Source organism: Bufo bufo, chromosome 4 (genome assembly GCF_905171765.1).
Source record: "Bufo bufo chromosome 4, aBufBuf1.1, whole genome shotgun sequence".
Lineage (NCBI taxonomy): Eukaryota > Metazoa > Chordata > Amphibia > Anura > Bufonidae > Bufo > Bufo bufo.
In genome coordinates this window covers 101,793,730-101,819,714 of record NC_053392.1, presented here as the reverse complement: position 1 = coordinate 101,819,714, position 25,985 = coordinate 101,793,730, and the positions used below count along the sequence as shown (strand labels likewise).

Here is a 25,985-nt window from a genome sequence, read left to right as displayed (position 1 = left end):
CTAAATAAACCATTTTTTTTGTCACCTTACATCACAAAAAGTACAACGGCAAGTGATCAAAAAGGCGCTTGCCCACCAAAATAGTACCAATCTAACCATCACCTCATCCCGCAAAAAATGAGCCCCTACCTGAGACAATCGCCCAAAAAATAAAAAAAACTATGGCTCAGAATATGGAGACACTAAAACACAATATAAATTTTTATTTTTTTTCAAAAATTATATTATTGTGTAAAACTTACCCAATATGTATACTTTTTATTTTGTTTATGTATCGCCGCGTCCGTATCGACCGGCTCTATAAAAATATCACACGACCTAACCCCTCAGATGAACACCGTAAAAAATGTAAAATAAAAACTGTGCTAAATAAACAGTTTTTTGTCACCTTACATCACAAAAAGTGTAATAGCAAGCGATCAAAAAGTCACACGCACCCCAAAATAGTGCCAATAAAACCGTCTTCTCATCCCGCAAAAATTATATCCTACCCAAGGTAATCGCCCAAAAAATGAAAAAATTATGGCTCTCAGACTATGGAAACACTAAAACATGTGAAATCATTGTGTAAAACTTGCCTAATAAGTATACTTTTTATTTTATTTATGTATCGCCGCATCCGTGACAACCTGGTCTATAAAAATATCACATGATCTAACCTGTCAGATGAATGTTGTAAATAACAAAAAATAAAAACTGTGCCAAAACAGCTATTTCTTGTTATCTTGCCTCACAAAAAGTGTAATATAGAGCAACCAAAAATCATATGTACCCTAAACTAGTACCAACATTACTGCCACCCTATCCCATAGTTTCTAAAATGGGGCCACTTTTTTGGAGTTTCTACTCCTAGGGGTGCATCGGGGGGGCTTCAAATGGGACATGGTGTCAAAAAAAACAGTCCAGCAAAATCTGCCTTCCAAAAACCGTATGGCATTCCTTTCCTTCTGTGCCCTGCCGTGTGCCCGTACAGCGGTTTACGACCACATATGGGGTGTTTCTGTAAACTACAGAATCGGGGCCATAAATATTGAGTTTGGTTTGGCTGTTAACCCTTGCTTTGTAACTGGAAAAAAAATTATTAAAATGGAAAATCTGCCAAAAAAGTGATATTTTGAAATTGTATCTCTATTTTCCATTAATTCTTGTGGAACACCTAAAGGGTTAACGACGTTTGTAAAATCAGTTTTGAATACCTTGAGGGGTGTAGTTTTATAGAATGCGGTCATTTTTGGGTGGTTTCTATTATGTAAGACTCGCAAAGTGACTTCAGACCTGTACTGGTCCCTACAAATTGGGTTTTTGAAAATTTCAGAAAAATTTTAAGATTTGCTTCTAAACTTCTAAGCCTTGTAACATCCCCAAAAAATAATATATCATTCCCAAAATGATCCAAACATGAAGTAGACATATGGGGAATGTAAAGTAATAACTATTTTTAGAGGTATTACTATGTATTATAGAAGTAGTGCGATGTGCTAATGTCAGCTAAACCTAACTAGCCTATTCCTACTTTTATCCGTGCCCCTGTTACGCCAGAAATCTAACTTTTATAATATGCTAATTATTCTCTAGGAGCAGGGGGGTGTTGTTCCTGCTCCTAAAGGCTCTGTTCTCCCACCTTTGTCGCCTCTCTCCAAGTCCCGATTGACAGGGCCAGGCAGCGCTCGCATTTGTCTGCCAGCCCTTTGCTGTTCTCATGCCGTTCAGCTTCTTTCACCAGAGCACAGGGCTGGCAGACAGATGCGAGCGCTGCCTGGCCCTGTCAATCAGGACTTGGAGGGAGGCGACAAAGGTGGGAGAACGGAGCTTCTAGGAGCAGGAACAACGCCCCCCCCTGCTCCTAGAGGATAATTAGCATATTATAAAAGTTAGATTTCTGGCGTAACAGGGGCACGGATAAAAGTAGGAATAGGCTAGTTAGGTTTAGCTGACATTAGCACATCGCTAATGTCAGCTTAAAAGGGTTAAATCTGGTGACAGAAACCCTTTAAAGGGATTCTGTCACCTCTTTTTACCCTATAGAGATGCGGAGATATAGAGATATATATTAGGGATCGACCGATTATCGGTTTGGTCAATATTATCGGCCGATATTGAGGATTTTGAACGTTATCGGTATCGGCATCTATTTTGCCGATATACCGATAACGTATTGGGAACACAGAACGCGCTGCTCTCAGCGCGTTCTGTGTTCCCTCCGCAGCACAGGGGAGAAGGAAGCAGTGTCTCCTCCCCCTGTGATGCTGCTGCCGCTGCCTCCAATGACAGGACGGAAGACAAGAGGAGGGGAGGGGCTGTGGCCGCTGCGCCACCAATGAAGATGAGTCTTTCATTAATTCAAATACAGGAGGCGGGAGCTGGCTGCAGAATCACATAGCCGGCTCCCGACCTCTATGAACGGCAGCTGCGGTCCGCGGTAGTTAACCTCTTAGGTGCCGCGGATCGCAGCTACCGCTCATAGAGGTCGGGAGCCGGCTATGTGATTCTGCAGCCAGCTCCCGCCTCCTGTATGTGAAAGAGAGGTATCTTCATTGGTGGCGCAGTGCGCCCCCCCCCCCTCAAGCAGTGCGCCCCCCACCCCAATAGTAAAAACATTGGTGGCGCAGTGCGCCCCCCCCCCCCCCTCAAGCCCCCTAGTATTAGTCATTGGTGGCGCAGTGCGCCCCCCACCCCCATCCCAATAGTAAAAACCTTGGTGGCGCAGTGCGCCCCCCCCCCCCCCCCCCCCCCCCCAGTTCTAATCATTGGTGGCAGTGGCCACAGGATCCCCTCTCCCCTGCTCCTCCGATCGGAGCCCCAGCAGTGTAAGCCTGGGGCTCCGATCGGTTACCATGGCAGCCAGGACGCTATTGAAGCCCTGGCTGCCATAGTCAGCTCCATGCTGCTGTGTGCACAGAGCACAGGGCAGCAGGGAGAGTGCGAGATCCTATTCACTGTGATAGAGATCTATCAGGGTGAATGGGACAAGGGTTCTAGTCCCTAAGGGGGCTAAAAGTTAGTAAAAAAAAATAAAATAAAAAAATATTAAGTATAAATGAAAAAGATTTACAAAAAAAATAAAATAATAATACACGTTAACAAAAAACATTAATTTTCAGCAGATTTGTGTAGGAATTTTTTTTTTTCCTCAAAAATAAAAATACCCTACCCAGAATATCGGTATAAATTATCGGCTATCGGCCTGAAAGTTGACAAATTATCGGTATCGGCCCTAAAAAATCAATATCGGTCGATCATATATATATATATATATATATATATATATATATATCATTTTTTACACTCAATAAAACCACACAGAGCTATGAGACAGGTATATTGCGGACATGCTAGCGGCAATCTAGCCGTGCATCTCCGCATCTCTATAGGGTAAAAAGGTGTGACGGAATCCCTTTTAAGGTGAAAAATGTCAGGGTCCTTTAAGGTGTTAAGCCCTGATTTATCCATGACTGGCGTGTGCTGCACCAGCCTTGATGGGGCCTGCACTGCCAGAGGAGGCATGTCCTTTATGATGAGACACGGGATCGGTCCGGCAGTCCGTTAACCAGAAGCTTAGAGCAGCCGCAGAGTTCAGTCATTATTTACACCGGTTTCTGACGCAAATAGTGATCTGTGCCCCAGGGCCAATGGCCCCGCCCACACCCCCTTTTAAAAAAACTGGCAAGTGCGGTGTAAGTGGCTAAATGGCACAGATGACTAATAAAAGTCACAAGGCTTTTAAAAATTCACTAAGCTGTGGTTTCATGACAGTATAAAAAGACATGGGGAGAATTATAAATTTGCCCCTTAATGTGCATTAGTAATCACCCCCTGAAAGTCAGTACTTTGTGGTGCGACCTTTGCTGTCATTACAGTTGCAGGTCTCTTGGGTTATGTCGTCTTTAGCTTGCCACATCTAGCCAATGGGGATATTGCCCATTCTTCCAGGTAAAAGTTAGATTGTCTGCATTGGTTTACAGCCTGCAGCAGCTGGGACCTCAGATTACCATAGTAACCCCGGCATCTGGGAGGTTGGAGGGATTCTTCAGGGTCATCGTTGGGGTCGTCTGATGCACTCACAGCTCTTGCACAATGTATTTTTTTATTCCATTTCCAACAGTTTGGACTATTCTTATGGGCAGTAAATTGCAAGGCATTGTAACATGCTAAATTGAAACTTAAAGTGAAGGTTCATAAAGAAAGTGTCCTATTGTTTAAATCAAGTTTTATGGTTTAAAGATATTCAGGACTTTTTGTATTTATCTTTTAAGGTTACTTTCACATCTGTGTTTTTTACTTCAGGTTTTGAGATCCGGCAGAGGAATTCAAAACCTGAATTAAAAGGATCCGTTCCATTAAGTGTCCATTCACACGTCAGTATTTTTACCTTTCCAGATAAATGTTCCTTTTTTTTTTTTTGCGGATCCGTTTTTCAGTACAACCTTCATTTTTTTTTTTACTAAAGTGCTTCCGAATCCGTTCCGTGATTCCGTTTTTGGTTTTTTTTTCCAAAAGAAAAAAGAGGAGGAGAAACAGATGTTGCTAGGGTACCAAAAAATAAAAAGTGCTTGATGGGAGTTGTAGATTTATTACAATTGCATGTATACAGGTTTTAAATTTCTGATAAATGCAGTGAACCACATGTCTGCAAGCTGCAATTTTCTAATTAGCACAAAAAAATGACAAGCACGTACAGTATACTGCTCTAGGACAGATGGAAAAGTACAATTACACATATTTATAATATATTTACTCACTTATTTTTTCCCTCTTGGCTAAGTTGCCTGAGTCCCAGGAGGATGGCAAAAGTTCATGGGCAATTTCCTCCCAACACCGGTCCTTTAGCGACCTATTTTGGTAGGCCTCTTGTCTGGTATCCCATAGAGAGGGCCGTTCCTGGATCATAGTGATCAATCGGTCCACTTCATATGCCATTTTGCAGGAGAGCAGAAGATGACCTGAACTTCTCTCCCCACAGGCACTGAGGGCTGGACTTAATTTTTTGTTTTTTTTTGTTTCCTGTCAACTGATCAGTTAAAAAACTGATGACATTCGGATGGTTTTGTGCATGTCATCAGTTTTTATGTGGATCCATTGACTTGAATGGACAACGGACCAGAAAAACTGACAAAGTAGGACAAGCTTCATTTTTTTTTTTTTTTTAGGATCCGCATACTCGAAAATAGAACGGATTCAGTGATTCGGAAAGCACTATGATTGGTGTCCACATTTTTGCTGAGGCAATTGAAATTAATGGATCCGAAAAAACGTTCCGATTTAAAACGGAACGGAAACTGAGTGTTATAACGGACGTGTGAATGGAGCCTTAGGCTACTTTCACACTTGCGTTTTTGCTGGATCCGGCAGAGATGAATTTAGATGGCTGAGTAACGTGCTTTGTGGATTAATTTTTTTTTTTTTTTACAGAGACTTGAAACGTAAATGTAACCAAGTGCAAAACTTCAAAGCTAAAATCGAACTGCTTGGAAGCTACGACCCACAAAAGCGACTCATCATTGAAGATCCTTACTATGTAAGTTTTTCCAGGAATTCGTTTAAACATTAAAAGGGATTGTCCAACTTTTTTTAATTTACACATCTGCCTGCAGTACCAGTGCTCACCTGTTCCCCACATCTCCGTTCCGGTTGCCTTTGCTGGTCTTCTGGTCCCAGTTTGTAAACTTCCTGATGGACAGTGTCGCATGCACCGCATCAGCCAATGACTGGTGTTGGTGGTGACTTGTTCCCAAGTGGCACTTCACTGCTGGGTCACGTGCCGACTGGGGATACGTAATTGCTGAGGCCAGCCTCCAGTGATGCACTTGACCCCATCCATCTGGAAGTCCCATAGCGGTAAATGGAGAGGTGGCCGTGCATGTGCGGTTCTTTGTACCTTCACCAATATGGGACTTCTGAAAATAACTTGGCTCGTTCACTCAGCTATTATCGGAACTCTTTTATAGCGGTGAATGGAGAGCACACCGCGCATGCAGGCTCTATTCCGGAGATGGGAGTGATTTACAGATGTAGGACCTGCACCTATCTGACATGCTTGTAATTACACCTGCTCACCGTCAGCATCGCAGTGGCAAGCAGGTGTAATTACAAGAATGTCAGATAGGTGCAGGTCCTATTTCTAGACAATGAAGGGAAGGCTGGCTGACACGGCGCATGGCCTTTTCAACCAGCTGATCGGTGTGGGTGCCAGCTGTCAGACCCCGCCAATGTGATATTGAGGACCTCTCCTGAGGATAGGTCATCAATAAAAAATATCTCTGAAAACCCCTTTAAATGTCCCGTATAACAAATCTATATATTTTTTTTCCAATTGCAGGGCAGTGATGAAGATTTTGAGACCGTCTACGAGCAATGTCTTAGATGCTGTAAATCCTTTTTGGAAAAGTGCTCCTAGTATTTGACATTAGTAATGTTGGAGCTGTGTGCCCCGGCCGTATCTGTTGCATTATGACAGTGCATTAATCTTTTAGTCTTGTATTTAACAATGGAACAAAATATAATCTATAATTTATACCATGACGTTAAAGCATTTCATGTCTGGATTTTCCAGAAGGCACAAGATTTGTTTCAATCAGGTCCTGGTTTCATTCTGAAATGGCAAATAAAAACCCTTTTACTTTAGCAGAAGCCGTTGTGCATTTTTGTTCCTCTTCATGTGTCAAGGGTTTCGGAACAGAAGGAAGACACTGGACACACAATGAATTAAATTGACCTAGGCAGCTAGAACATAGATCTTTGAAGCGAGTCAGGTTAGGCTACTTTCACACTAGCGTTTTGGCTTTCCGTTTGTGAGATCCGTTCAGGGCTCTCACAAGCGGTCCAAAACGGATCAGTTTTGCCCTAATGCATTCTGAAAGGATCCGCTCAGAATGCATCAGTTTTGGCTCCGTTCCGTCTCCATTCCTCTTTGGAGGCGGACACCAAAACGCTGCCTGCAGCGTTTTGCTGTCCGCCTGACGAAGCAGAGCCAAACGGATCCATCCTGGCACACATTGTAAGTCATTGGGGACAGATCTTTTTTTTGGCACAATAGAAAACTGATCCGTCCCCCATTAACTTTCAATGTTGTTCAAGACGGATCCGTCATGTCTATAGAAGACCCAATACAACCGGATCCGTCCATGACGGAAGCTTTTTTGCAGATCCGCAAAAACCGCTAGTGTGAAAGTAACCTGATCTAGGTTGTCTTCTCTAAGAGCAGCATACACAGGATTTCTGAGTAAAAAGCATCGTGAAACTTGACAGGACTTCTAGGAGAGACAGTGGGGGACATTTATCAATTGCTTTGCGCCAAAGTTGTTGAGTAAAAAAAAGTCGCACATTATGACGCACTGCATCTATGCACCATAATGTGTGACTTTCTCAGCTTCACGGCACTTTTCTGAAGTCCTGAGAAAAAGGCGTAGCTTTGCGCCACCATCACATTTAGGGCTTATGCACACAAATTTATTTTTTTCTGTCTGTTCCGTTTTTTTTTTTTTTTTTGCGGGCCGTATGCGGAACCATTCATTGCAATGGGTCAGCTAAAAAATCGGAAGTTACTCTGTGTGCATTCCGTATGTCTGTATTTCTGTTCCACAAAAAAATAGAACATGTCCATTACGGACAAGGATAGGACTGTTCTATTAGTGGCCAGCTGTTCCGTTCCACAAAATACGGAATGCACACGTCATCCGTATATTTTGCGGACCGCAAAATACATACTGTCGTGTACATGAGCCCTTACTATACCTTTTGCCAGAAAGTGGCAGAAGCTATTGCTGAAGTCTATGCCAGCCTGTAGCTGGGGTAGACTTCCGTTTCTGGCGCAGGGCAGAGATGCACCTGATTTAGGAGGCTTCAAAAAAATCTGTCACATCTCATGCCAGCGCAGGAAAATCAAGACTGGTGAATGGATCCGCCAGTCTTGATATACAGTTGTGTTCAAAATAATAGCAGTGTGTTTAAAAAGGTGAATAAAGCTTTGAGAACTGCTGTACATCTGTGATGCATGGAGTCAACCAAGTTCTGGCCCCTGTGAACACGCATTCCAGCCCAGGATGATTGGACGTTACACAGTTCTTCTCTATTTCTTGGTTTTGCCTCAAACTGCATTTTTGATGTCGCCCCACAAGTTTTCTATTGGATTAAGGTCTGATGATTGGGCTGGCCACTCCATAACGTCAATCTTGTTGGTCTGGAACCAAGATGTTGCACGTTTACTGGTGTGTTTGGGGTCGTTTTCTTGTTGGAACACCCATTTCCCCAGTCGTCTCCATGACACCACGTCCTGAGAGGTTAAAAACCCCACCCCCTCCCGCCATCGCCAGTGTTTTTCCTGTCCCATCAGGATAGGAAGCCGGAGAGGTGCATGGAGCTCTAGCTGGGCTCACCTGTTTTTCTTCCAGGCCGAGGTCGGATCTGCAGGGCAGCTCTCCCTCCTCCTCCGGGTTAGGCGCATTGCGATATGCCCCCCTGCGAAGATCCCCTCTGCGGCGGTCCAGGGGGACTTAATGCAGAGGGGAAAGAAGATTATGGCGGATCGGCACTAGGATGTGTCCCGGCAGGCGGGTGACCTCAGAGGCTGGGGGCGGAGCAAAGGTTCCTGACGTCATCAACATGCGCCGCAGGTCCTGGTAGGCAAAGGAGACTATAAAAACCCACAGGACCTGCAGAATAGTGCCCTGCACAGCGTGGCTTTTTCCTATTAGGAGTGCGCCCCTGGAAGCGGTTGGGAGTCAAAATGAGCACCCCCTTTACGCCGGGCTCTGGAACAGAGCCTGTAACAAATCCAGGGACTGAGAGTAGCCTGCTCTCAGGCACATGTTTATATAATGCTGGGTTGGTCTGCTCATCCTTCCCTCCTTACCTTTCAGGGAGAAAAGGATTCAGCTACTACCACTAAGAAAGCCAGAAAATGTGGTATCTGCTATAAACGACTGTCCAATACAGGGTCTAAACCCCTTTGTAAGGAATGCACATCCAATGTTGTTAAATCAGAATCTTCCAGCTTCCTTGAAGATATTAGAAAAGTAGTTCAGCTGGCTTTAACATCTAAGGAACCAACACCCCCAAAAATTACTCCTCCTCAAGACATCCGCAGTAGTCGTTTACTTATTTCTGACTCAGACTCCGAAGGTCTGGCAGTTTCGGACTCTGGATCAGTACAAAAACAATTTGCATCCTCAGATGAAGATAGCGAATACAAACGGTTTTTGTTCAATTCGGACGACATTGACGAGCTGATCAAAGCTATCGGAGCTACTATTCAAATGGAAATGCCAAAGACACCTAGGTCAACACAAGAAGAGATTTTTGGGGGCCTAGGAGAAAGGAAAAACGCTGTCTTTCCAGTACCAGATAGTGTCCAGAAGTTGATACGTTCTGAGTGGGAGAAACCAGACAAAGGATCCTTTATTCCGAGGGGGATTAAAAGGCGTTACCCGTTTAGCCCAGATGACTGCACTGACTGGGAAACCATCCCTAAAGTAGACGCACCAGTAGCTAAGGTGGCTAAACATACAGCTCTACCCTTTGAGGATTCAGCACAACTAAAAGATCCGCTATGGGAGACAACCGCGGCCCTTCTCAAACCAGGAGTAGCTTCAACTTGCGAAGCTAGAACATTAAACTTATTGCTAGAGCAACTAGAAATCCACTTAGTCAATAAAACGCCACACGACCAGATATTGGAGAGCTTGCCCTTACTGAAGATGGCAACCTCTTTTTTAGCAGACGCAGCAGCAGAGTCTGTCAAACTGTCCGCCCGGACAGCTGTTTTATCCAACACGGCGAGACAGGCTTTATGGCTTAAAGCTAGATCAGGAGATATTACTTCCAAAAATAAACTAATCGCGCTCTCCTTCCACGGTCAATAAGTCTTTGGAGCAGACCTTGACAAAATCTTAGAGAACGCTACTAATAGAAAAAAATGATTCCCAGAAGAAAGATACAAACAAAAAAGGCATTTTTTTCGTGACCGACACTATCAACCCACGAAAATAAGAAAGATAAAGGGAAGTCCGGAAGGTGGAGCTATGCAAAGGGAGGCAGGGGAAGAAATTTCCTTTTCAACCTGAATCGAGCAGAATCATCCTCCACCAATACCAAACAATGACGCCATACCAGTAGGGGGAAGGCTCAGTTCCTTTCAAAAATTTGGGAGCACATAACAAACAATGCGTGGATATTAAACATTGTAGAAGAGGGTTACAGAATAGAGCTACTCTCTCTCCCCCTCCACAAAAATGTGTTACTACCCTTCCTACATGACAAATTAGTACCTTTAAAAAACGACATCAAAGATTTGTTAAGCTTGGCCGCAATAGAACCTGTCCCAGAAGACCAGATAGGACTAGGATTCTATTCCTGTCTCTTTTTATTATAAAAAAAAACTGAACGAGAAATCCAGAGTGATAATAAACTTAAAATACCTAAACAGATTCGTCAAGTACCAAAAATTCAAAATAGAAACTAAAGTCGGCAGTAAAGCTTATAAAAAAGGACGCAGTAATGGCCACAATAGACTTAAGGGATGCCTATTATCATGTCCCGATACACAGGTCATCAAGAAAATTCCTGAGGTTTGCAATAGAGTTAAAGGGACACATTCAACATTTTCAATTCAAGTGTCTCCCTTTTGGTATCTCCTCAGCTCCAAGAACCTTTACAAAGGTAATGGCGAAAGTCCATAGCAAGTCTAAGAGAAAAAGCAATCTTGCGTGATCCCTTATCTGGACGACCTGTTAGTAGTTGCAGACAACAAAGCTATTCTAGAAGTCGACCTCCGGATAGTTTTGAACCATATCCAAGGCCTAGGTTGGATAATCAACTGGGAAAAGTCAGATTTAATCCCGAACAGGCAAAAGATATTCCTAGGCATAACTCTAAATACAGTCCCCCAAAAATCCTTTTTTCCACCTCAAAAAGTAAAGAAACTTCAAACAACGCTGAGATACTTCAAGAAAGTAAAATTCTCTTCCATCCGACAGACAATTAAGGTGTTAGGAAGCCTTTCCGCATGTATCCCAGCAGTGGCCTGGGCACAATTTCACCTAAGACCACTTCAAAAATTCATTTTAAGCAAGTGGAACAGATCCCAAACGACTAGAAAAACAAATATTTTTAGATCTAAAAGTGAAGAATTCCCTGAATTGGTGGCTCAAAGAAATTGGGTATTTTGGGCCCAAGAACTACCCGTAGTAATTACAACGGACGCGAGCCTCCAGGGTTGGGGAGCATTAGTCCAAGGGAACCCCTACCAGGGAAAATGGCCAAATTACGTAAAACATCAATCCTCAAACTTCAGGGAACTGAGGGCAATTTGGGAGGCATTGAAACACACGAGTCTGATATCAGTAGGACGTCACGTCCTAGTCTATTCAGACAATGCAACAGCAGTGGCCTTCATCCAACACCAGGGAGGCACAAGACACCATCTACTACAGGGCCTATCAGGGCCAATATCCCACTAATCTTGGAATTTCTTCAGGAAGGCCTAGATTTAGGACTATCCCCTAATACTCTTAGGGTCCAAGTATCGGCGCTAGGAGCCTTATATAACACCAGCCTCACAGAACATCCCTGGGTAACTGGATTTTTCAAGGCAGCGGATAGGATCAGACCTAATCAAAAACATGGTAGCTCCTTGGAATCTCAATACGGTGCTGGTCGGCCTGACTTCTGGTCCATTTGAGCCTATAGACGCAATCCCCATCAAATGGCTTACCATCAAAACTATCTTCTTAGTGGCAATAACATCGGCCAGAAGAGTCTGTGAGCTGCAGGCCTTGTCCATTCAAGAACCTTTTTTCTCGGTGTTCCATGACAAACTAGTACTTAAATTAGATCCTACGTTTCTCCCAAAGGTGGTCGCTACCTTCCGTAGGTCACAGAACATTGTACTTCCCTCATTTTGCAACAATCCAAAAAATGAACAAGAAATCTCCTACCATGCATTAGACGTTCGGAGAGCAGTCCTAAAATATCTGGAAGCAACCAGACAATGGAGATTAGACAAAAATCTTTTCATCCAGTTCTCAGGTACCAATAAGGGGTCTGTTGGATTTCTATTACTCTACTACACCTGCTAGTAAATTATTTGCCATTTAGAAATATCATTTCTACCAAAATCTGTGTTTGATCAGGTTAGTGATGTCTGACTGCTATTATTTTGAACACAGCTGTATCTCACCCATTGAGTCCTGATTTACCCCAATAATGATTGACAGCTCTCTCTCTGGATCAGTGTGTGCATAGAGAGGGCTCTTACTGTCTCTCCTAGGAGTCTTGTCAGGATTTACTCTATTTAGCAAGAAATCCTGCACCAAATCTCTGTCTCACTGTCTTTATATCATGGAGCACAGCTTCTCTCCTACTATCATGTACTTCTAGCAGACTGGGCAGCAGAGACTGGTTAAAAGAGGACCTGTAAAGGGGCTGTACCATTACAACTATTCTTCTATTATGAGGATAAGTGTCTGATTGGCAGGGGTCCTTATGCTGGATCCCCTGCCGATTGTGAAATCGCGGTCATGGCCTGCGTTCCCCTGTTTGAATGGAGCAGAATACACACATGCGCGTTGCACTGCATTCAGCTGTATCGGACTGCTGGAGATAGCCAGGTGCTTGTATTCGGCTATATTCCCGCCATCCCATAGAATTGAATGGAGCAGTGGACATTCTCATGATTGATGGTCTGACCCCCACCAGAGACTTATCCCCTAATTCTGTGACTAGAGGGTAAATTGTTGTTTTCGGACAACCTCTTTTCAACATGTGCTGTACATGTACAACACGTGCCGGGTCTTTAAAGATGGTGTCCACTCTGAAGCCGAGTGATCGCCACAGCCACCGGGGGCTTGATGTTTTACACAGCAGACACCCAGGGGCAATGTCTATGATAACACCGATCAGTTGCGACCATGGCATCTGAGTGGCCTTTACCTTGGAGCACTGCAATCCTGGGGGCTCAAACTGCTCCCCCATGCGGCGATAGAGGGAGTCATTCGGTTTCTATGGCTGCCTGGGACCCTCTGAGGGATCTAAGGCCTACTTTAGCTATGTTCCCATTGCAATTTTCCCATAGGCTGCAATGTTAAATCACTGCAGTCTATGGGAGAAGCAATCTGATGGTCTAAGGGGACTTAAAATAAAGTAAAAGTGTTTTAAAAAAAATGAAATATAAAAGTTCAATTCACCCCCCTTTCCCCATATAAAAAAATAATCATTAAAAAAACATCATGGGTATCACCACATCCCAAAACACCTGTACTATAAAAACAATAGTTATCCTGTACAGTGAACAGTGTTGTGTGGGTAAGAAAACCAAAATGGCTAATTTTCTTTTTTCTTTGTTTTAGCTAAAAAGTCATACACACTTCATGGTATCAATGGAAACAAAAGATCGCACTGCAAAAATGAGCCCTCACACAGCTCTGTAAATGTAACAATAAAAAGGATATGGGGGACAGAATACGGTGATTCAAAAAAATTTAGAATCACCTATATGGGCCATAAAGGAAATATATTTTCCTTGACCGTAGTTACAACCATACCTCCCAACTTTGCAAACTAATAAGGAGGGACACACTGTGTAGCGCGCATAATTTTTTCTGCACTAGGCCACGCCTCTCTGCCCAGAACATAACTCTACACCTAATCCCACCCAGTCCCCTTAACGCCCCACATAGTAATTATTCCCCTTTCATGCTACCGCACAGTATTTATGCCTACATTGTGCCTCCTTCACAGATTTATGCCCAGTCATGCCCCCAGTAATATGCCCAGTTATGTGCCCCCAGTAGTATGCCCACATTGTGCCCCCAGTAATATGCCCAGCTGTGCCACCTGTTATATGCCCACATTGTGCCCCCCAGTAATATGTCCACATTGTGCCCCCTAGTAATATGCCCACATTGTGCCCCTGACAGAAAGTAAAAAATAAAATAAACACCACATACTTAGGGTGGGTTCACACTAGCGTTATGGAGTCCGTTATGGATTTCCGTTATAACAGGATTATAACGGAACATAATGGAATCCATAGGATGGAATGCAAAACGGAAGCCTTTAAGAGGAAAAGTCTATGGGAAAACATAACGGATCCGTCTGGGTCCCGTTATGCAAGACGGAAAACAAAGTCCTGTCGACAGGACTTTGTTTTCTGTCTTGCATAGCGGGAACCAAACGGATCCATTTTAATTCCCATAGACTTCTATTAGGACAGAGCAAAACGAAATGCCTGTTAAAGGCGTCCGTTTTGCATTCCGTCATAATGCAAGTCTATGGGCAGCAAAACGGATCCGTCCTTCCGTTTTATGGATTCCATTATGTTCCGTTATAACCCTGTTATAATGGAAAGCCATAACGGACTCCATAACATTAGTGTGAACCCACCCTTACCTTGTTCCTAGTAGCAGCAGCAGGACATCGGCTGCTCTAGTCTGTGAAGAAGACAGAACCGAGGCTGACTGCCAGCCGGCCCCGCACCCCGCACAGACCAGAGGTGTGGAGAGTCGGCACGAATGATGTTGCAGGGAGCCGGCTACGGCTCTCTGCTTCATTATGGCAAATGTTTCTGCTTCCTATGGACGCAGGGACAGCTGCCAGAAAGCGGGACATACCTCCCCTGTACTGGGGCAGTGGGACAGTCACTGTAATCCGGGACTGTCCCACCGGATCCCGGACGTTTAGGAGCTATGGTTACAGCTGTGCACTTTGGCAGACACCGACAGGCTCAAGGACTGGCCCACCTTCTGTTCTACATATGTGTGCAGGGCTGTTACTGCCTTTTTGGCAAAGAAATGACGGCTTGTGAAGTGCAGAGTCCACCACTTGGAAAGGGTGGGACTGCAGCACCAGCAACTTGGCCAGGAGCACGTTCAGCTGCTGTGCTTTTGGATGAGTGCACGCATACTGTTGTCTTTTGGTGATCGATTGCTGACGGAATGACTGACGAGGATAAGCAGGAGCATCAGGACCGTTAGATGATGGGAAGGACAGACTGCTTCCTTCGGCTGAGGTGGTGGAGCCTTGACTGACTGTAATCGGGTGCATGCCACTGGATGATGCTGCATAGGTTGACGCAGGGCCGTGGTGCCAACATTGGCACCCTGGCCACGATTCACCTTCTGCCCACAAATTTGGCAAATGGCCATGTTTACCTCCTCCGACAGCTTAACAAAAAATTGCCACACCGCCGATTAGGTGATTTTATCCGAACACTCCGCACTGACTGCTACCGCCTCTGCCTCCATAAACCCTTGCACCACTACTTTCCGGGCAGGTAGGCTCCTGCGAAGCGGGTGGTCTACCCCAGGAACGTTTGGCTCCCGACCTCCCACTGCTGCCACCCTGATGACTTCCGGCCACGCTACTGACTTGCTAGCTCCACCGCTGCCTCACGCGCAACCTGCCACCCTCTTATCCAGATGATGATGACGCCCCTTCATCACCCGACTCCCAATTGCGAACGGCTACATCATCATCGAGTACTGTCTGCACGTCACTGATGTCCTCCTTATCGGTGTCTGAGACAGGACCCTGACCGCTCACAACACCAGCTCCCCCTCCACTCTCCTCATCGCTACTTGCCTGCCTACTGGAAGAAGCGGCGGATGTCTCCTCCGGATCTTGGCTGGGCAGTAGCTGCTGACTGTCCTCTAGTAGCTCATCCTTGCTGTATAGTGGAGCTGAGCCCACAGCATATAATACTTCTCTGGCTGAGGGAACAGAAAAGGACAGAGGCAGGTTGAGGGCTGGTGACTGCACAAGGCCATGCAAACTAAGGTTACTTTCACATCTGCGTTTTCAATTCCGCTATTGAGTTACGTCATAGGATCTCAATTCCAGAAGAAAACGCTTCAGTTTTGTTCCCATTCATTGTCAATGGGGACCTACACCAATGCACCAAAACCTTGCACCACTGCACCAAAATGCATTCTGTTGTGTTTGATTGCGTCCCTATCATGGACAGAATAACGCTGTAAGCTGCGTTTTTCAGTCTGCGATGTGGTGCCGAGCAAGACTGATCCGTCCTGACACACAATGTAAGTCAATGGGGACAGATCAATTTTCTCTGACACAATAGAAAACAGATCCGTTCCCGATTGACTTTCAATGATGTTCATGACGGATCCGTCATAGCTATAGAAGACATAATACAACCGGATGCATGTGGTTGTATTATTGTAACAGAAGCGTTTTTTCAGATCCATGATGGATCCGCAAAAAACGCTAGTGTAAAAGTAGCTAAGGGTTGAGTCTGACAAACCCACCGACTCTTGACTCAGGGTGTCTGATGTCACTTGGGAGGAAGTGGATGACCGAGTCAACCATTCAAGAACCACTGGGTTGCTAGTCAAGACACGACCGCTAGATGACACCGGGAGCTCAGCCCTCTCGCTGCGACTCCTGCTACCACGCCCCCTTACTCTGCTGCGACCTGTGCATGCGCCATAAACATTTAGGCATCTGCCCCTTCCCTGTGCAGGGCCTGTCACTTCTCTGTCTGACATACTGTTAGATCAAATAAATAAATAAAAATGAAATTAAAACACCCCAAAAAAGGCTGTAATTTTCTCACTCACACAACGGCTAATAAGCCCTTATTTTTTTCCACTAATACACCCCAAAAAAGCCTTTAGAACATATAACTGCACCGCTGAACAGCAAATAATACTTTTTGTTTTCCACTAATACATGCCAAAAAAGGCTGTAATTTTCTCACTTCACCACACAATGGCTAATAAGCCCCTTTTTTTTCCACTAATACACCCCGAAAAAAGGCTTTAGAACATATAACTGCACCGCTGAACGGCTAATAAGCCCTTTTTTCCCACTAATACACGACAAAAAAGGCTTTAGAACATATAACTTCACAGTTTAACGGCAAATAATACTTTTTGTTTTCCACTAATACACCCCAAAAAAGGCTGTAATTTTCTCACTTCACCACACAACGGCTAATAAGCCCTTTTTTTTCCCACTAATACAAGCCACAAAAGTCTTTAGAACATATAACTGCACCGCACAAGGGCTAATAAGACTTAGAAATATTTTCTGTGAATAAACCCTGTTAATGGCTGCAACACCCCAATAACAAGAAAGGTTTGCTGGAATTACAGAGGTATCCTCTATTTTGAACCTGAAAGCAACAGTATAATGGCAATTTGAAACCGCAGTCAGTGCAGCAAGGTGTAATAGGATTGGGGCGGAGCTAGCCGCGAGCCGAGATGGACGCCTGATCTCTGAGCTCCTCACAGACGCTGCTGCTTTTACCAGCATAAAGGGTAATTTATCCTCCGAACATGGTGAAAACCAACAGAGAAAGAAGTGAGAATACCCCAGGCTCACACACAGTCTGAAATGGACCGTTTTCTCAAAAAGAGAGGTTATTCCCCGGGATGCAGAAACAAGATGGCGCCGGAGGGAGCCAGAGCAGCCGGAAGACTCAGATGGAGAAAGCTCCTGCGCCATGTCGGAATGAGCAGAAGCCTCCGATTTACCATTATCAAGAGCCTTCTTCAAAAAGACGCTATACAAAGCTCTCCAACCTCTGCAAAAAGACATAGACATCAAAACGGTGGTAAAGCAAGTAGGGGGATGCGTCTTGGCACTAGAAGAGACCCAAACGGCCCTAATTAATCACAGTAAGGCCATGCGTAAGGTCCTACAAGACCACAATTCATACCTTACCTCCGCTATACTCCACCTGGAAGATCAGGAAAACAGGAACAGGCAGAAAAATGTCCGCATCTGAGGTGTGCCTGAGGACGTTTCCCCTGGAGAGATTACAAGCGCAGTCACCGCCATCTTTGACTCCCTTGTGGGAGAAGATAAAGCCTCACAGATCATAATCGAACGGGCTCACAGAGCCCTGCGGCCGAAACCACCTGACAACGGCCCTCCTAGGGACATAATATGTGACCTACTAAGTTATCTAGACACGGCCTCTCTTTTACGCGCTGCGAGAGATACTAAGGACATCACCTATAATGGGGCGAGAATACAATTTTTCCAGGACCTTGCCTCCAGTACGCTAGCGAAACGCAGAGCCCTAAAGCCTTTCACAGATGCCCTCCGGGCGCACAAACTGGCAGTGCGATGGCTGTTTCCCTTTGGCCTGGCTACCTCTAAAGCAGGCCAGCAGTTTGTGATTAGAACACCACAGGACTTAGCAGCTTGGGAAAAGCTAGATATTGAACCAGTGGAAGTTCAGCCATGGATGCCTGTGCCAGAGGAACTTCATATTCCGGACTTACCTGAGATCCCAGGGTGGCAAGTGGTCAAGAAACCAAAGTCCCTAAAGAATAAAAAGAACACTTAAAGGTTGACGGGAGTCCACCCTAATGACATCTCCAAAGTTGCCTCTCTCCTTCTACACCAGATGCGACTTTAAAGGGTCATCAGGCGGCCCTCTAACTGATTCTCTCAACAGATCAGTTATATGTATTACTGCAAGTCGTATACCCACCTTGTTATGGTCTGCATTGTGTTCATGTCTCTTGGGTCACTAGTCCATTATTCTTTCAGTGGATGGTGATCTTAGAGCTACATCTATAGTTCACTTCTCCTTAAGCTTTGAGAAAGTTTCCTTTTTATATTGCTTTTTCACCTTTTAAGGTCTATTGAGACCTCCTAGTTTAAACCCGTTATGCAATGTTATGTGTAATTCCAGCTGTCTACAAAAGCAGCTAGTCTTGCTGTTAATGGCTTTCCTCCCTTCCCAGCGGGGGTGTTGTGTTCCTCCGGGCCGACCCCATGTTCTCCTTCTACATGCGGAGGGGGGCATGGGGGGGGCTAATTTATGGCTAATTTAAATGTATGGTCTCATAATGTGAACGGGCTTAATATTCCCCAAAAGATGAAACAGATTTTCAACCTACTACTTAAACAGAAAGCAGACATAGTCATGTGGCAAGAGACGCATTTCCGCCATAGCCACATACCCTCTCTAACCACGTCTAAATATTCACAATGGTTTCATGCCACGCACTCATCTATTTCTAGAGGAGTGTCTATAGCCATCAGTTCCTCCATCCCTTTTCGTCTGGTTAAATCTTACATTGATCCTGGTGGCCGTCTGCTCATTATACAGGGCACGATTTATTATTTAAAAATCACTATAGCTAATGTATACGCGCCTAATTCACACCAAATCTCTTGGCTACTCAGGACGCCCAAGACGATTAGAGAGTATACTAAAGGCATGCTGATAGTGGGTGGTGACCTTAATATCTCCTTAGACACTCCGTCTCAAGGTTCCTCCAAAATTCCTAGGAAACAAATGGTGAAATTAATGATGGCACTGGCGGAGATGCGTCTGGTTGATGTCTGGAGGACAATCCATCCCACAGACAGAGATTACACTTTTTTCTCACACGTTCACAACTCATACAGCCGCATTGATTATCTACTCATGCCTGACTCCTATATAACATTGGTGAAGAGTGCAAATATTGGGAATCTGGTGATATCAGATCATGCCCCTGTCATGTTGTCACTCTCTCTCTAATGTCTCCCACACAAAACATGGTCGTGGAGGTTGAACACCACACTTCTTGAAACGCAGACACACTTAGGCTACATTCACACGTCAGTATTTTTCTATAATCCGATTTTCTGTCCGTTTTTTGCGGATCCGTTGTTCCTGAAAATGTTTCCGTATGTAATCCGTATGTCATCCGTTTTTTGCGGATCCGCAAAAAACGGAAGCATGTATAAATTTCAATAAGCAAATAAAGTTGTTTGGAATTCTTGAAAAAAAAAATAAAAAATTAAAATGTAATTTCCAGGAACGGATTCCGTATAAAACGGATGACATACGGAATGACATCCGTATGTCTTCCGTTTTTTGCGGATCCATTGACTTTGTATTGTACCAGGATCCGATTTTTCAGGAAAAGAATAGGACATGTTTTATATTTAAACGGACATGCGGAACGGAACAATGGAAACGGACAGCACACATTGTGCTGTCCGTTTTTTTCCAGGACCTATTGAAAATGAATGGGTCCAGATCTGGTCCAGATCTGTTCCAGAAAAAACGGAACAGATCAGGAAAGAAAAAACGGACGTGTGAATGGACCCTTAAAGGCATTGGGAGAAAAGTTAGAAAACTACTTCAAAACTAATACTTCACTGGAAACTTCCACACCAATACTTTGGGAGGCCCACAAGGCCTACATAAGAGGTGAACTGATAGCTCTGGGTTCTTATGTCAAGAAGAAGGCCACAAAGGAGTTGATGTCGTTGCTCTCCCAGATCCAAACGCAGGAAAAACTGCATAAATTAACGCATTCTGACGTGCATAAGGAGGCTTTGATCACACTAACATTAAGGAGGCTCGATCTCTCTTACGCCTAAAAAGTAGAATTTACGAACACGGTGACAAAGGGAACAAAATGATGACTCACTTAATTAAAAAGAGGAGGGACAAAACCTTTGTTTCATCAATAAGGTCCGGCCCCTCTTACAGAGTCACCTCCACCCCTCTCATTGCTAAAGCCTTCCAGACATTTTATACGAATCTATATAACCTCCCTTCATCAGTTGTGGATCCTAATTTACAAGGTAAACCCTATGAATCTCTCCTAGCAGAGTTCCTGGATTCAATTAAATCCCCCACATTATCTGGAGAGGAATGACAGCAACTCCTTAAACCCTTTTCCATATCTGAAGTAGAAAAAGTCCTCAGTTCCATCCCTATAGGGAAGAGCCCGGGTCCAGATGGACTCCCGATTATTTACTATAAGAAATTCAAAAAGTATTTACTTCCTCATTTCACGGACCTCTGCAATTCGCTGCTGAGTGGATCGTCTCTAGCTCCCCAGGCCTTAAGGGCACATATAACAATTCTACACAAAGAAGGGAAGGACCCCGAGGACTGTGGGAGCTATAGGCCCATCTCTTTACTCAACTGTGACTTGAAATGGTGGTCTAAATTACTGCCATACAGAATATCCCCCCTGTTAAACAAGCTTACTGATCCGGAACAAGTAGGGTCTGTCCCTGGAAGGGAGGGGAAGCACAACATATGGAGACTGATACACCTAATTCACAATGCCCATGTAAAGAATACACCCATGTTGCTGTTGGGTACTGATGCGGAGAAGGCATTCGACAGGGTCAACTGGGACTTTATGAAAGCTACATTGATGAAATTTGGTTTTCCCTCTGTGTTTGTTACAGCTATTTTCTCACTATATACCTGCCCAACGGCACAAGTGCTGGTAAATGGTACCCTGTCGGATGCCTTCCCCATCAGAAATGGAACTAGGCAAGGTTGTCCCCTCTCCGCTTCCCTATTCATCTTATATCTAGAAATGCTCCTCCTAAAAATCAGACAATCGGATAAAATACATGGTATCCCCCTTGGTCAATACCACCATAGATCTGCAGCGTTTGCTGATGACCTCTTAATTATAATATCCAATCCGATGGAGGCCCTCCCCATTATCATGTCCATATTTAGCCAGTACGGTGTGCTCTCTAATTTGAAAATCAATTTTTCCAAATCAGAGGCCCTTCTGATTAATATTTCATCCACCATTTTAGCCCCACTCAAACGTTCCTCTCCTTTTAAATGGCCCCAACGGCCATCAAGTTTCTGGGTGTGCATGTCCCAGCTGACCTGAACCTACTGTTTAAACTTAATTACACTCCATTACTATCCAAGGTTAGATCCTTTATGTCCTCTTTAAAGGTGCCATACATGTCATGGTTTGGAAGAAAAAACCTATTGTCTACGTTTGTTTTACCTCAATTTCTATACATCCTGCAGGCTATCCCGATACACCTACCATCATCCTACTATGCCCAAATTAAGAGCTTATTCACATCCTTTCTGTGGAGGAATAGGAGACCTAGAATGGCCTTCTCACTCCTAACCCAAAAGAAGGGTAAAGGTGGTATCTTGCTGCCTGATATATTAGTATATAACAAGGCTATCCAGTTATCCAGATGGGCACTCCTAGCAAATGACAAATTAGAGGCAACTTACCTAGACATAGAAAGAACTTTACTGGGAGTGCATAGACACGCTTTATTGTGGCTACGGGAGGTCCCGCTCTCTCTCTGCCCTAAGATGTGCATCCTAACAAAGAGTATGCTTAATAGTTATCGAAACTCCCCAGCCTCCCCTCAAAACAGAAGTAAAGTGTCAAAAATGGCCCCACTTAGTGTGTTACCATATCTCTTTGACAAGATGGGGGGGAGGGACAAGAGTTGGTGGCACTCTCTGGGAGGAACAAAGATAGGTGAGATGACAGAAACCAACCACATAACCTCCTTGGAAAATATTCACATTAAACTGGGAAGAGACCCACATACCTTGATACAAGTTTGGGATTCTAATAACATATGTAAGAAATACGAAAAAGCTGATACCCCAACATTCCAAGATCCCACGTGGTTGGAAAACCTCACAGCCCTCCCTTCGCCATTGAAAAAATCACTATCTGTTATCTATAATAACTTACTGAATCTTACCAGTATCTCCAAACCGTATTACATAGGTCACTGGGAAAAAGAATTAGGGAGATGTTTCTCGGATATTGAATCAACCTATGTCCTTTCCCATGCAAAAGGTTTCTCTAACTGCATCCGTTACCAGGAAAACTTCTACAAAATTATCACTAGGTGGTACAAAACACCAGTTTACCTAGCCTCTATTGGAGTCTCTCCTACTGACCAATGCTGGAAATGCCAATCACAGGTGGGTTCCATGCTCCACATTTGGTGGTCTTGCCCTATGGTATCACAATATTGCAGGGATGTAGAAGATTCCATCAACACTATCTGTTCTACTTCTATCAAACTTACTCCTGAGCTAATATTGCTCTGGATCCCAACTCCCAACTTTCGGCCTTCTAAAGACAACCTTCCCACACATATGATCGCAACAGCAAAATTACTCATCCCCACTAAGTGGAGAGATACCACACCCCCAAATATAAAAATGTGGTTTAATAAAATGCAACAGCTTCATAGAATGGAGGAATTGTTGGGTTGGGTCCATAGTAACAGACTCAAATATCTTAAGGTGTGGCAACCCTGGAAAGAGGCCCAGGCAGTGAGAGATTCAGATACCTTGGAACAGGTTGAAGTACAGGGCTGTCAAGAGAACGTGTGTTCGATCTAAGAAACAAGATCCACCACGTACTCTCGTAACTTAAAGGCTGACCCCCTTCATCATTATCAAAATATATGAGAAAGTCTTACACATACTTATCTATGCATAGTTATATACACCTGCTTACCACTTCATTAGCAAAATGCCCCTTATAAGGTCTAATGCTCTCCTACTGCTACAGAGCCTAGTTCTTTACACCTTTTTATTTTTATTTTTTGTATCCTTTGTACATTAAGATGTGCTTATATACATATACAGCTGTATACTGTGTCATGTTGCAATGATATCTTATCATTTCACATGCTGTGTATCTCAATTGTTATATGCCATTGTCTTATTACTACTTGAAATAATAAAAAGAGATTTTACAAAAAAAAAAAGGTGTAATAGGATTGTTCCTATTACCCAGGCTATAAACTCCCCTACTGAACCCTGTTCTGCTTCAATACTGTGGAATAATTCCTCCCTATCCTTTCCCTGAACTTCTATACAGTAAAATAAAAGTTTTCAAGTCTTTCCTAGCACTGTCTCTAGGACCTGCTAATGTCTCTCCCTGCTCTAAGTACACTGGAAAATGGCTGAATCCAAGATGGCCGAGGCTATTTATAGGGCTGTGACATCACAGGGCTGGCTGTCTGCTAATTGGCTGCATGCATGACATTTTGGGGGATCCCTCGTTCCCAGAGTTCTTTTTTCCATCTCCTAACATGTGCAGCAGCCATATTAGGAAAAAATTAGATTCGTTACCACAAAGAGTCAGGAAATTCGGATTCTGTGCGAATCAAATTTTTCCTGAAATTAGGATCGAATTCCACTTCGTCAACTTCAATTCGCTCATCTCTAGTACTGACCCAGAGAATGGGGAACAGGGAAACACTGTAAAACAAGACCCATACAAGTATGGTGGAATTGCGTGTTTGTTTGTTTTTTCTTCCAATTCCATCCCATTTAAAATTTTTCAAGCTTCCCACTAGGGATGAGCGAACCCGAACTGTATAGTTCGGGTTCGTACCGAATTTTGGGGTGTCCGTGACACGGACCCGAACCCGAACATTTTCATAAAAGTTCGAGTTCGGTGTTCGGCGCTTTCTTGGCGCTTTTTGAAAGGCTGCAAAGCAGCCAATCAACAAGCGTCATACTACTTGCCCCAAGAGGCCATCACAGCCTTGCCTACTATTGGCATGGCTGTGATTGGCCAGTGCAGCATGTGACCCAGCCTCTATATAAGCTTGGGTCACGTAGCGCTGCACGTCACTCTGCTGATACAAGTGTAGAGAGAGGTTGCAGCTGCGACGTTAGGGCGAGATTAGGCAGTGATTAACTCCTCCAAAAGACTTCATTCAGTGATCGATCTACAGCTATTGATCATTGAACTGCTGCTATTCAATTGCTCAGTGTTTTTAGGCTGCCCAGAGCGTTTTTCAGTCACTTTTTTCTGGGGAGATCGGCGGCCATTTTGTGGCTTGTGGTGCGCCAGTACAAGCAGCCACCAAGTACATTTAACCATCAATACTGTAGTGTGGTTATTTTTTGCTATATCCTACATCAGGGTCAAGCTTTCATCAAGTGCATTTAACCATCAATAGTGTGGTTATTTTTTGGCCATATACTACATCAGGGGTAAGCTGAGCCTGTCACCCAAGTGCATTTAACCATCAATAGTGTGGTTATTTTTTGCTATATCCTACATCAGGGTCAAGCTTTCATCAAGTGCATTTAACCATCAATAGTGTGGTTATTTTTTGGCCATATACTACATCAGGGGCAAGCTGAGCCTGTCACCCAAGTGCATTTAACCATCAATAGTGTGGTTATTTTTTGGCCATATACTACATCAGGGGCAAGTTGAGCCTGTCACCCAGCGCCTAAAAAATAGGCCTCACATTTATATTCATCCAAATCTGTCACTACTGCTTTAGCTGGTCAAGTTATTTAGTGTCCGTCAAAGCACAGTTTTTGTTCTGGGTTGAAATACAATTCCCAATTTTGCAATTCTCAAAATTAGTGGTTTCTGCTAGGGATGAGCGAACCCGAACTGTATAGTTCGGGTTCGTACCGAATTTTGGGGTGTCCGTGACACGGACCCGAACCCGAACATTTTCGTAAAAGTCCGGGTTCGGTGTTCGGCGCTTTCTTGGCGCTTTTTGAAAGGCTGCAAAGCAGCCAATCAACAAGCGTCATACTACTTGCCCCAAGAGGCCATCACAGCCTTGCCTACTATTGGCATGGCTGTGATTGGCCAGTGCAGCATGTGACCCAGCCTCTATATAAGCTTGGGTCACGTAGCGCTGCACGTCACTCTGCTGATTCAAGCATAGGGAGAGGTTGCAGCTGCGACGTTAGAGCGAGATTAGGCAGTGATTAACTCCTCCAAAAGACTTCATTCAGTGATCGATCTACAGCTGTGGATCATTGAACTGCTGCTATTCAATTGCTCAGTGTTTTTAGGCTGCCCAGAGCGTTTTTCAGTCACTTTTTTCTGGGGTGATCGGCGGCCATTTTGTGGCTTGTGGTGCGCCAGCACAAGCTGCCACCAAGTACATTTAACCATCAATAGTGTGGTTATTTTTTGCTATATCCTACAACAGGGTCAAGCTTTCATCAAGTGCATTTAACCATCAATAGTGTGGTTATTTTTTGGCCATATACTACATCAGGGGCAAGCTGAGCCTGTCACCCAAGTGCATTTAACCATCAATAGTGTGGTTATTTTTTGCTATATCCTACATCAGGGTCAAGCTTTCATCAAGTGCATTTAACAATCAATAGTGTGGTTATTTTTTGCTATATCCTACATCAGGGTCAAGCTTTCATCAAGTGCATTTAACCATCAATAGTGTGGTTATTTTTTGGCCATATACTACATCAGGGG

At 44.1% G+C, this 25,985-nt stretch overlaps 1 protein-coding gene across 2 annotated transcripts in view; it reads left to right on the top strand.

Moving 5' to 3' along the window:
• ACP1 (acid phosphatase 1) overlaps nucleotides 1-6,621 on the top strand; it is a 44,645-nt gene extending 38,024 nt beyond the window's left edge. For both annotated transcript variants that reach the window (XM_040427592.1, XM_040427591.1), the window contains exons 5-6: nucleotides 5,410-5,515; nucleotides 6,317-6,621. In XM_040427592.1, coding sequence (XP_040283526.1) covers nucleotides 5,410-5,515; nucleotides 6,317-6,394 — 184 coding nt within the window. In that variant the 3' untranslated portion in view covers nucleotides 6,395-6,621. The remainder of the gene's footprint in view (nucleotides 1-5,409; nucleotides 5,516-6,316) is intronic.
• The last annotated feature ends 19,364 nt before the right edge of the window (nucleotides 6,622-25,985 follow it).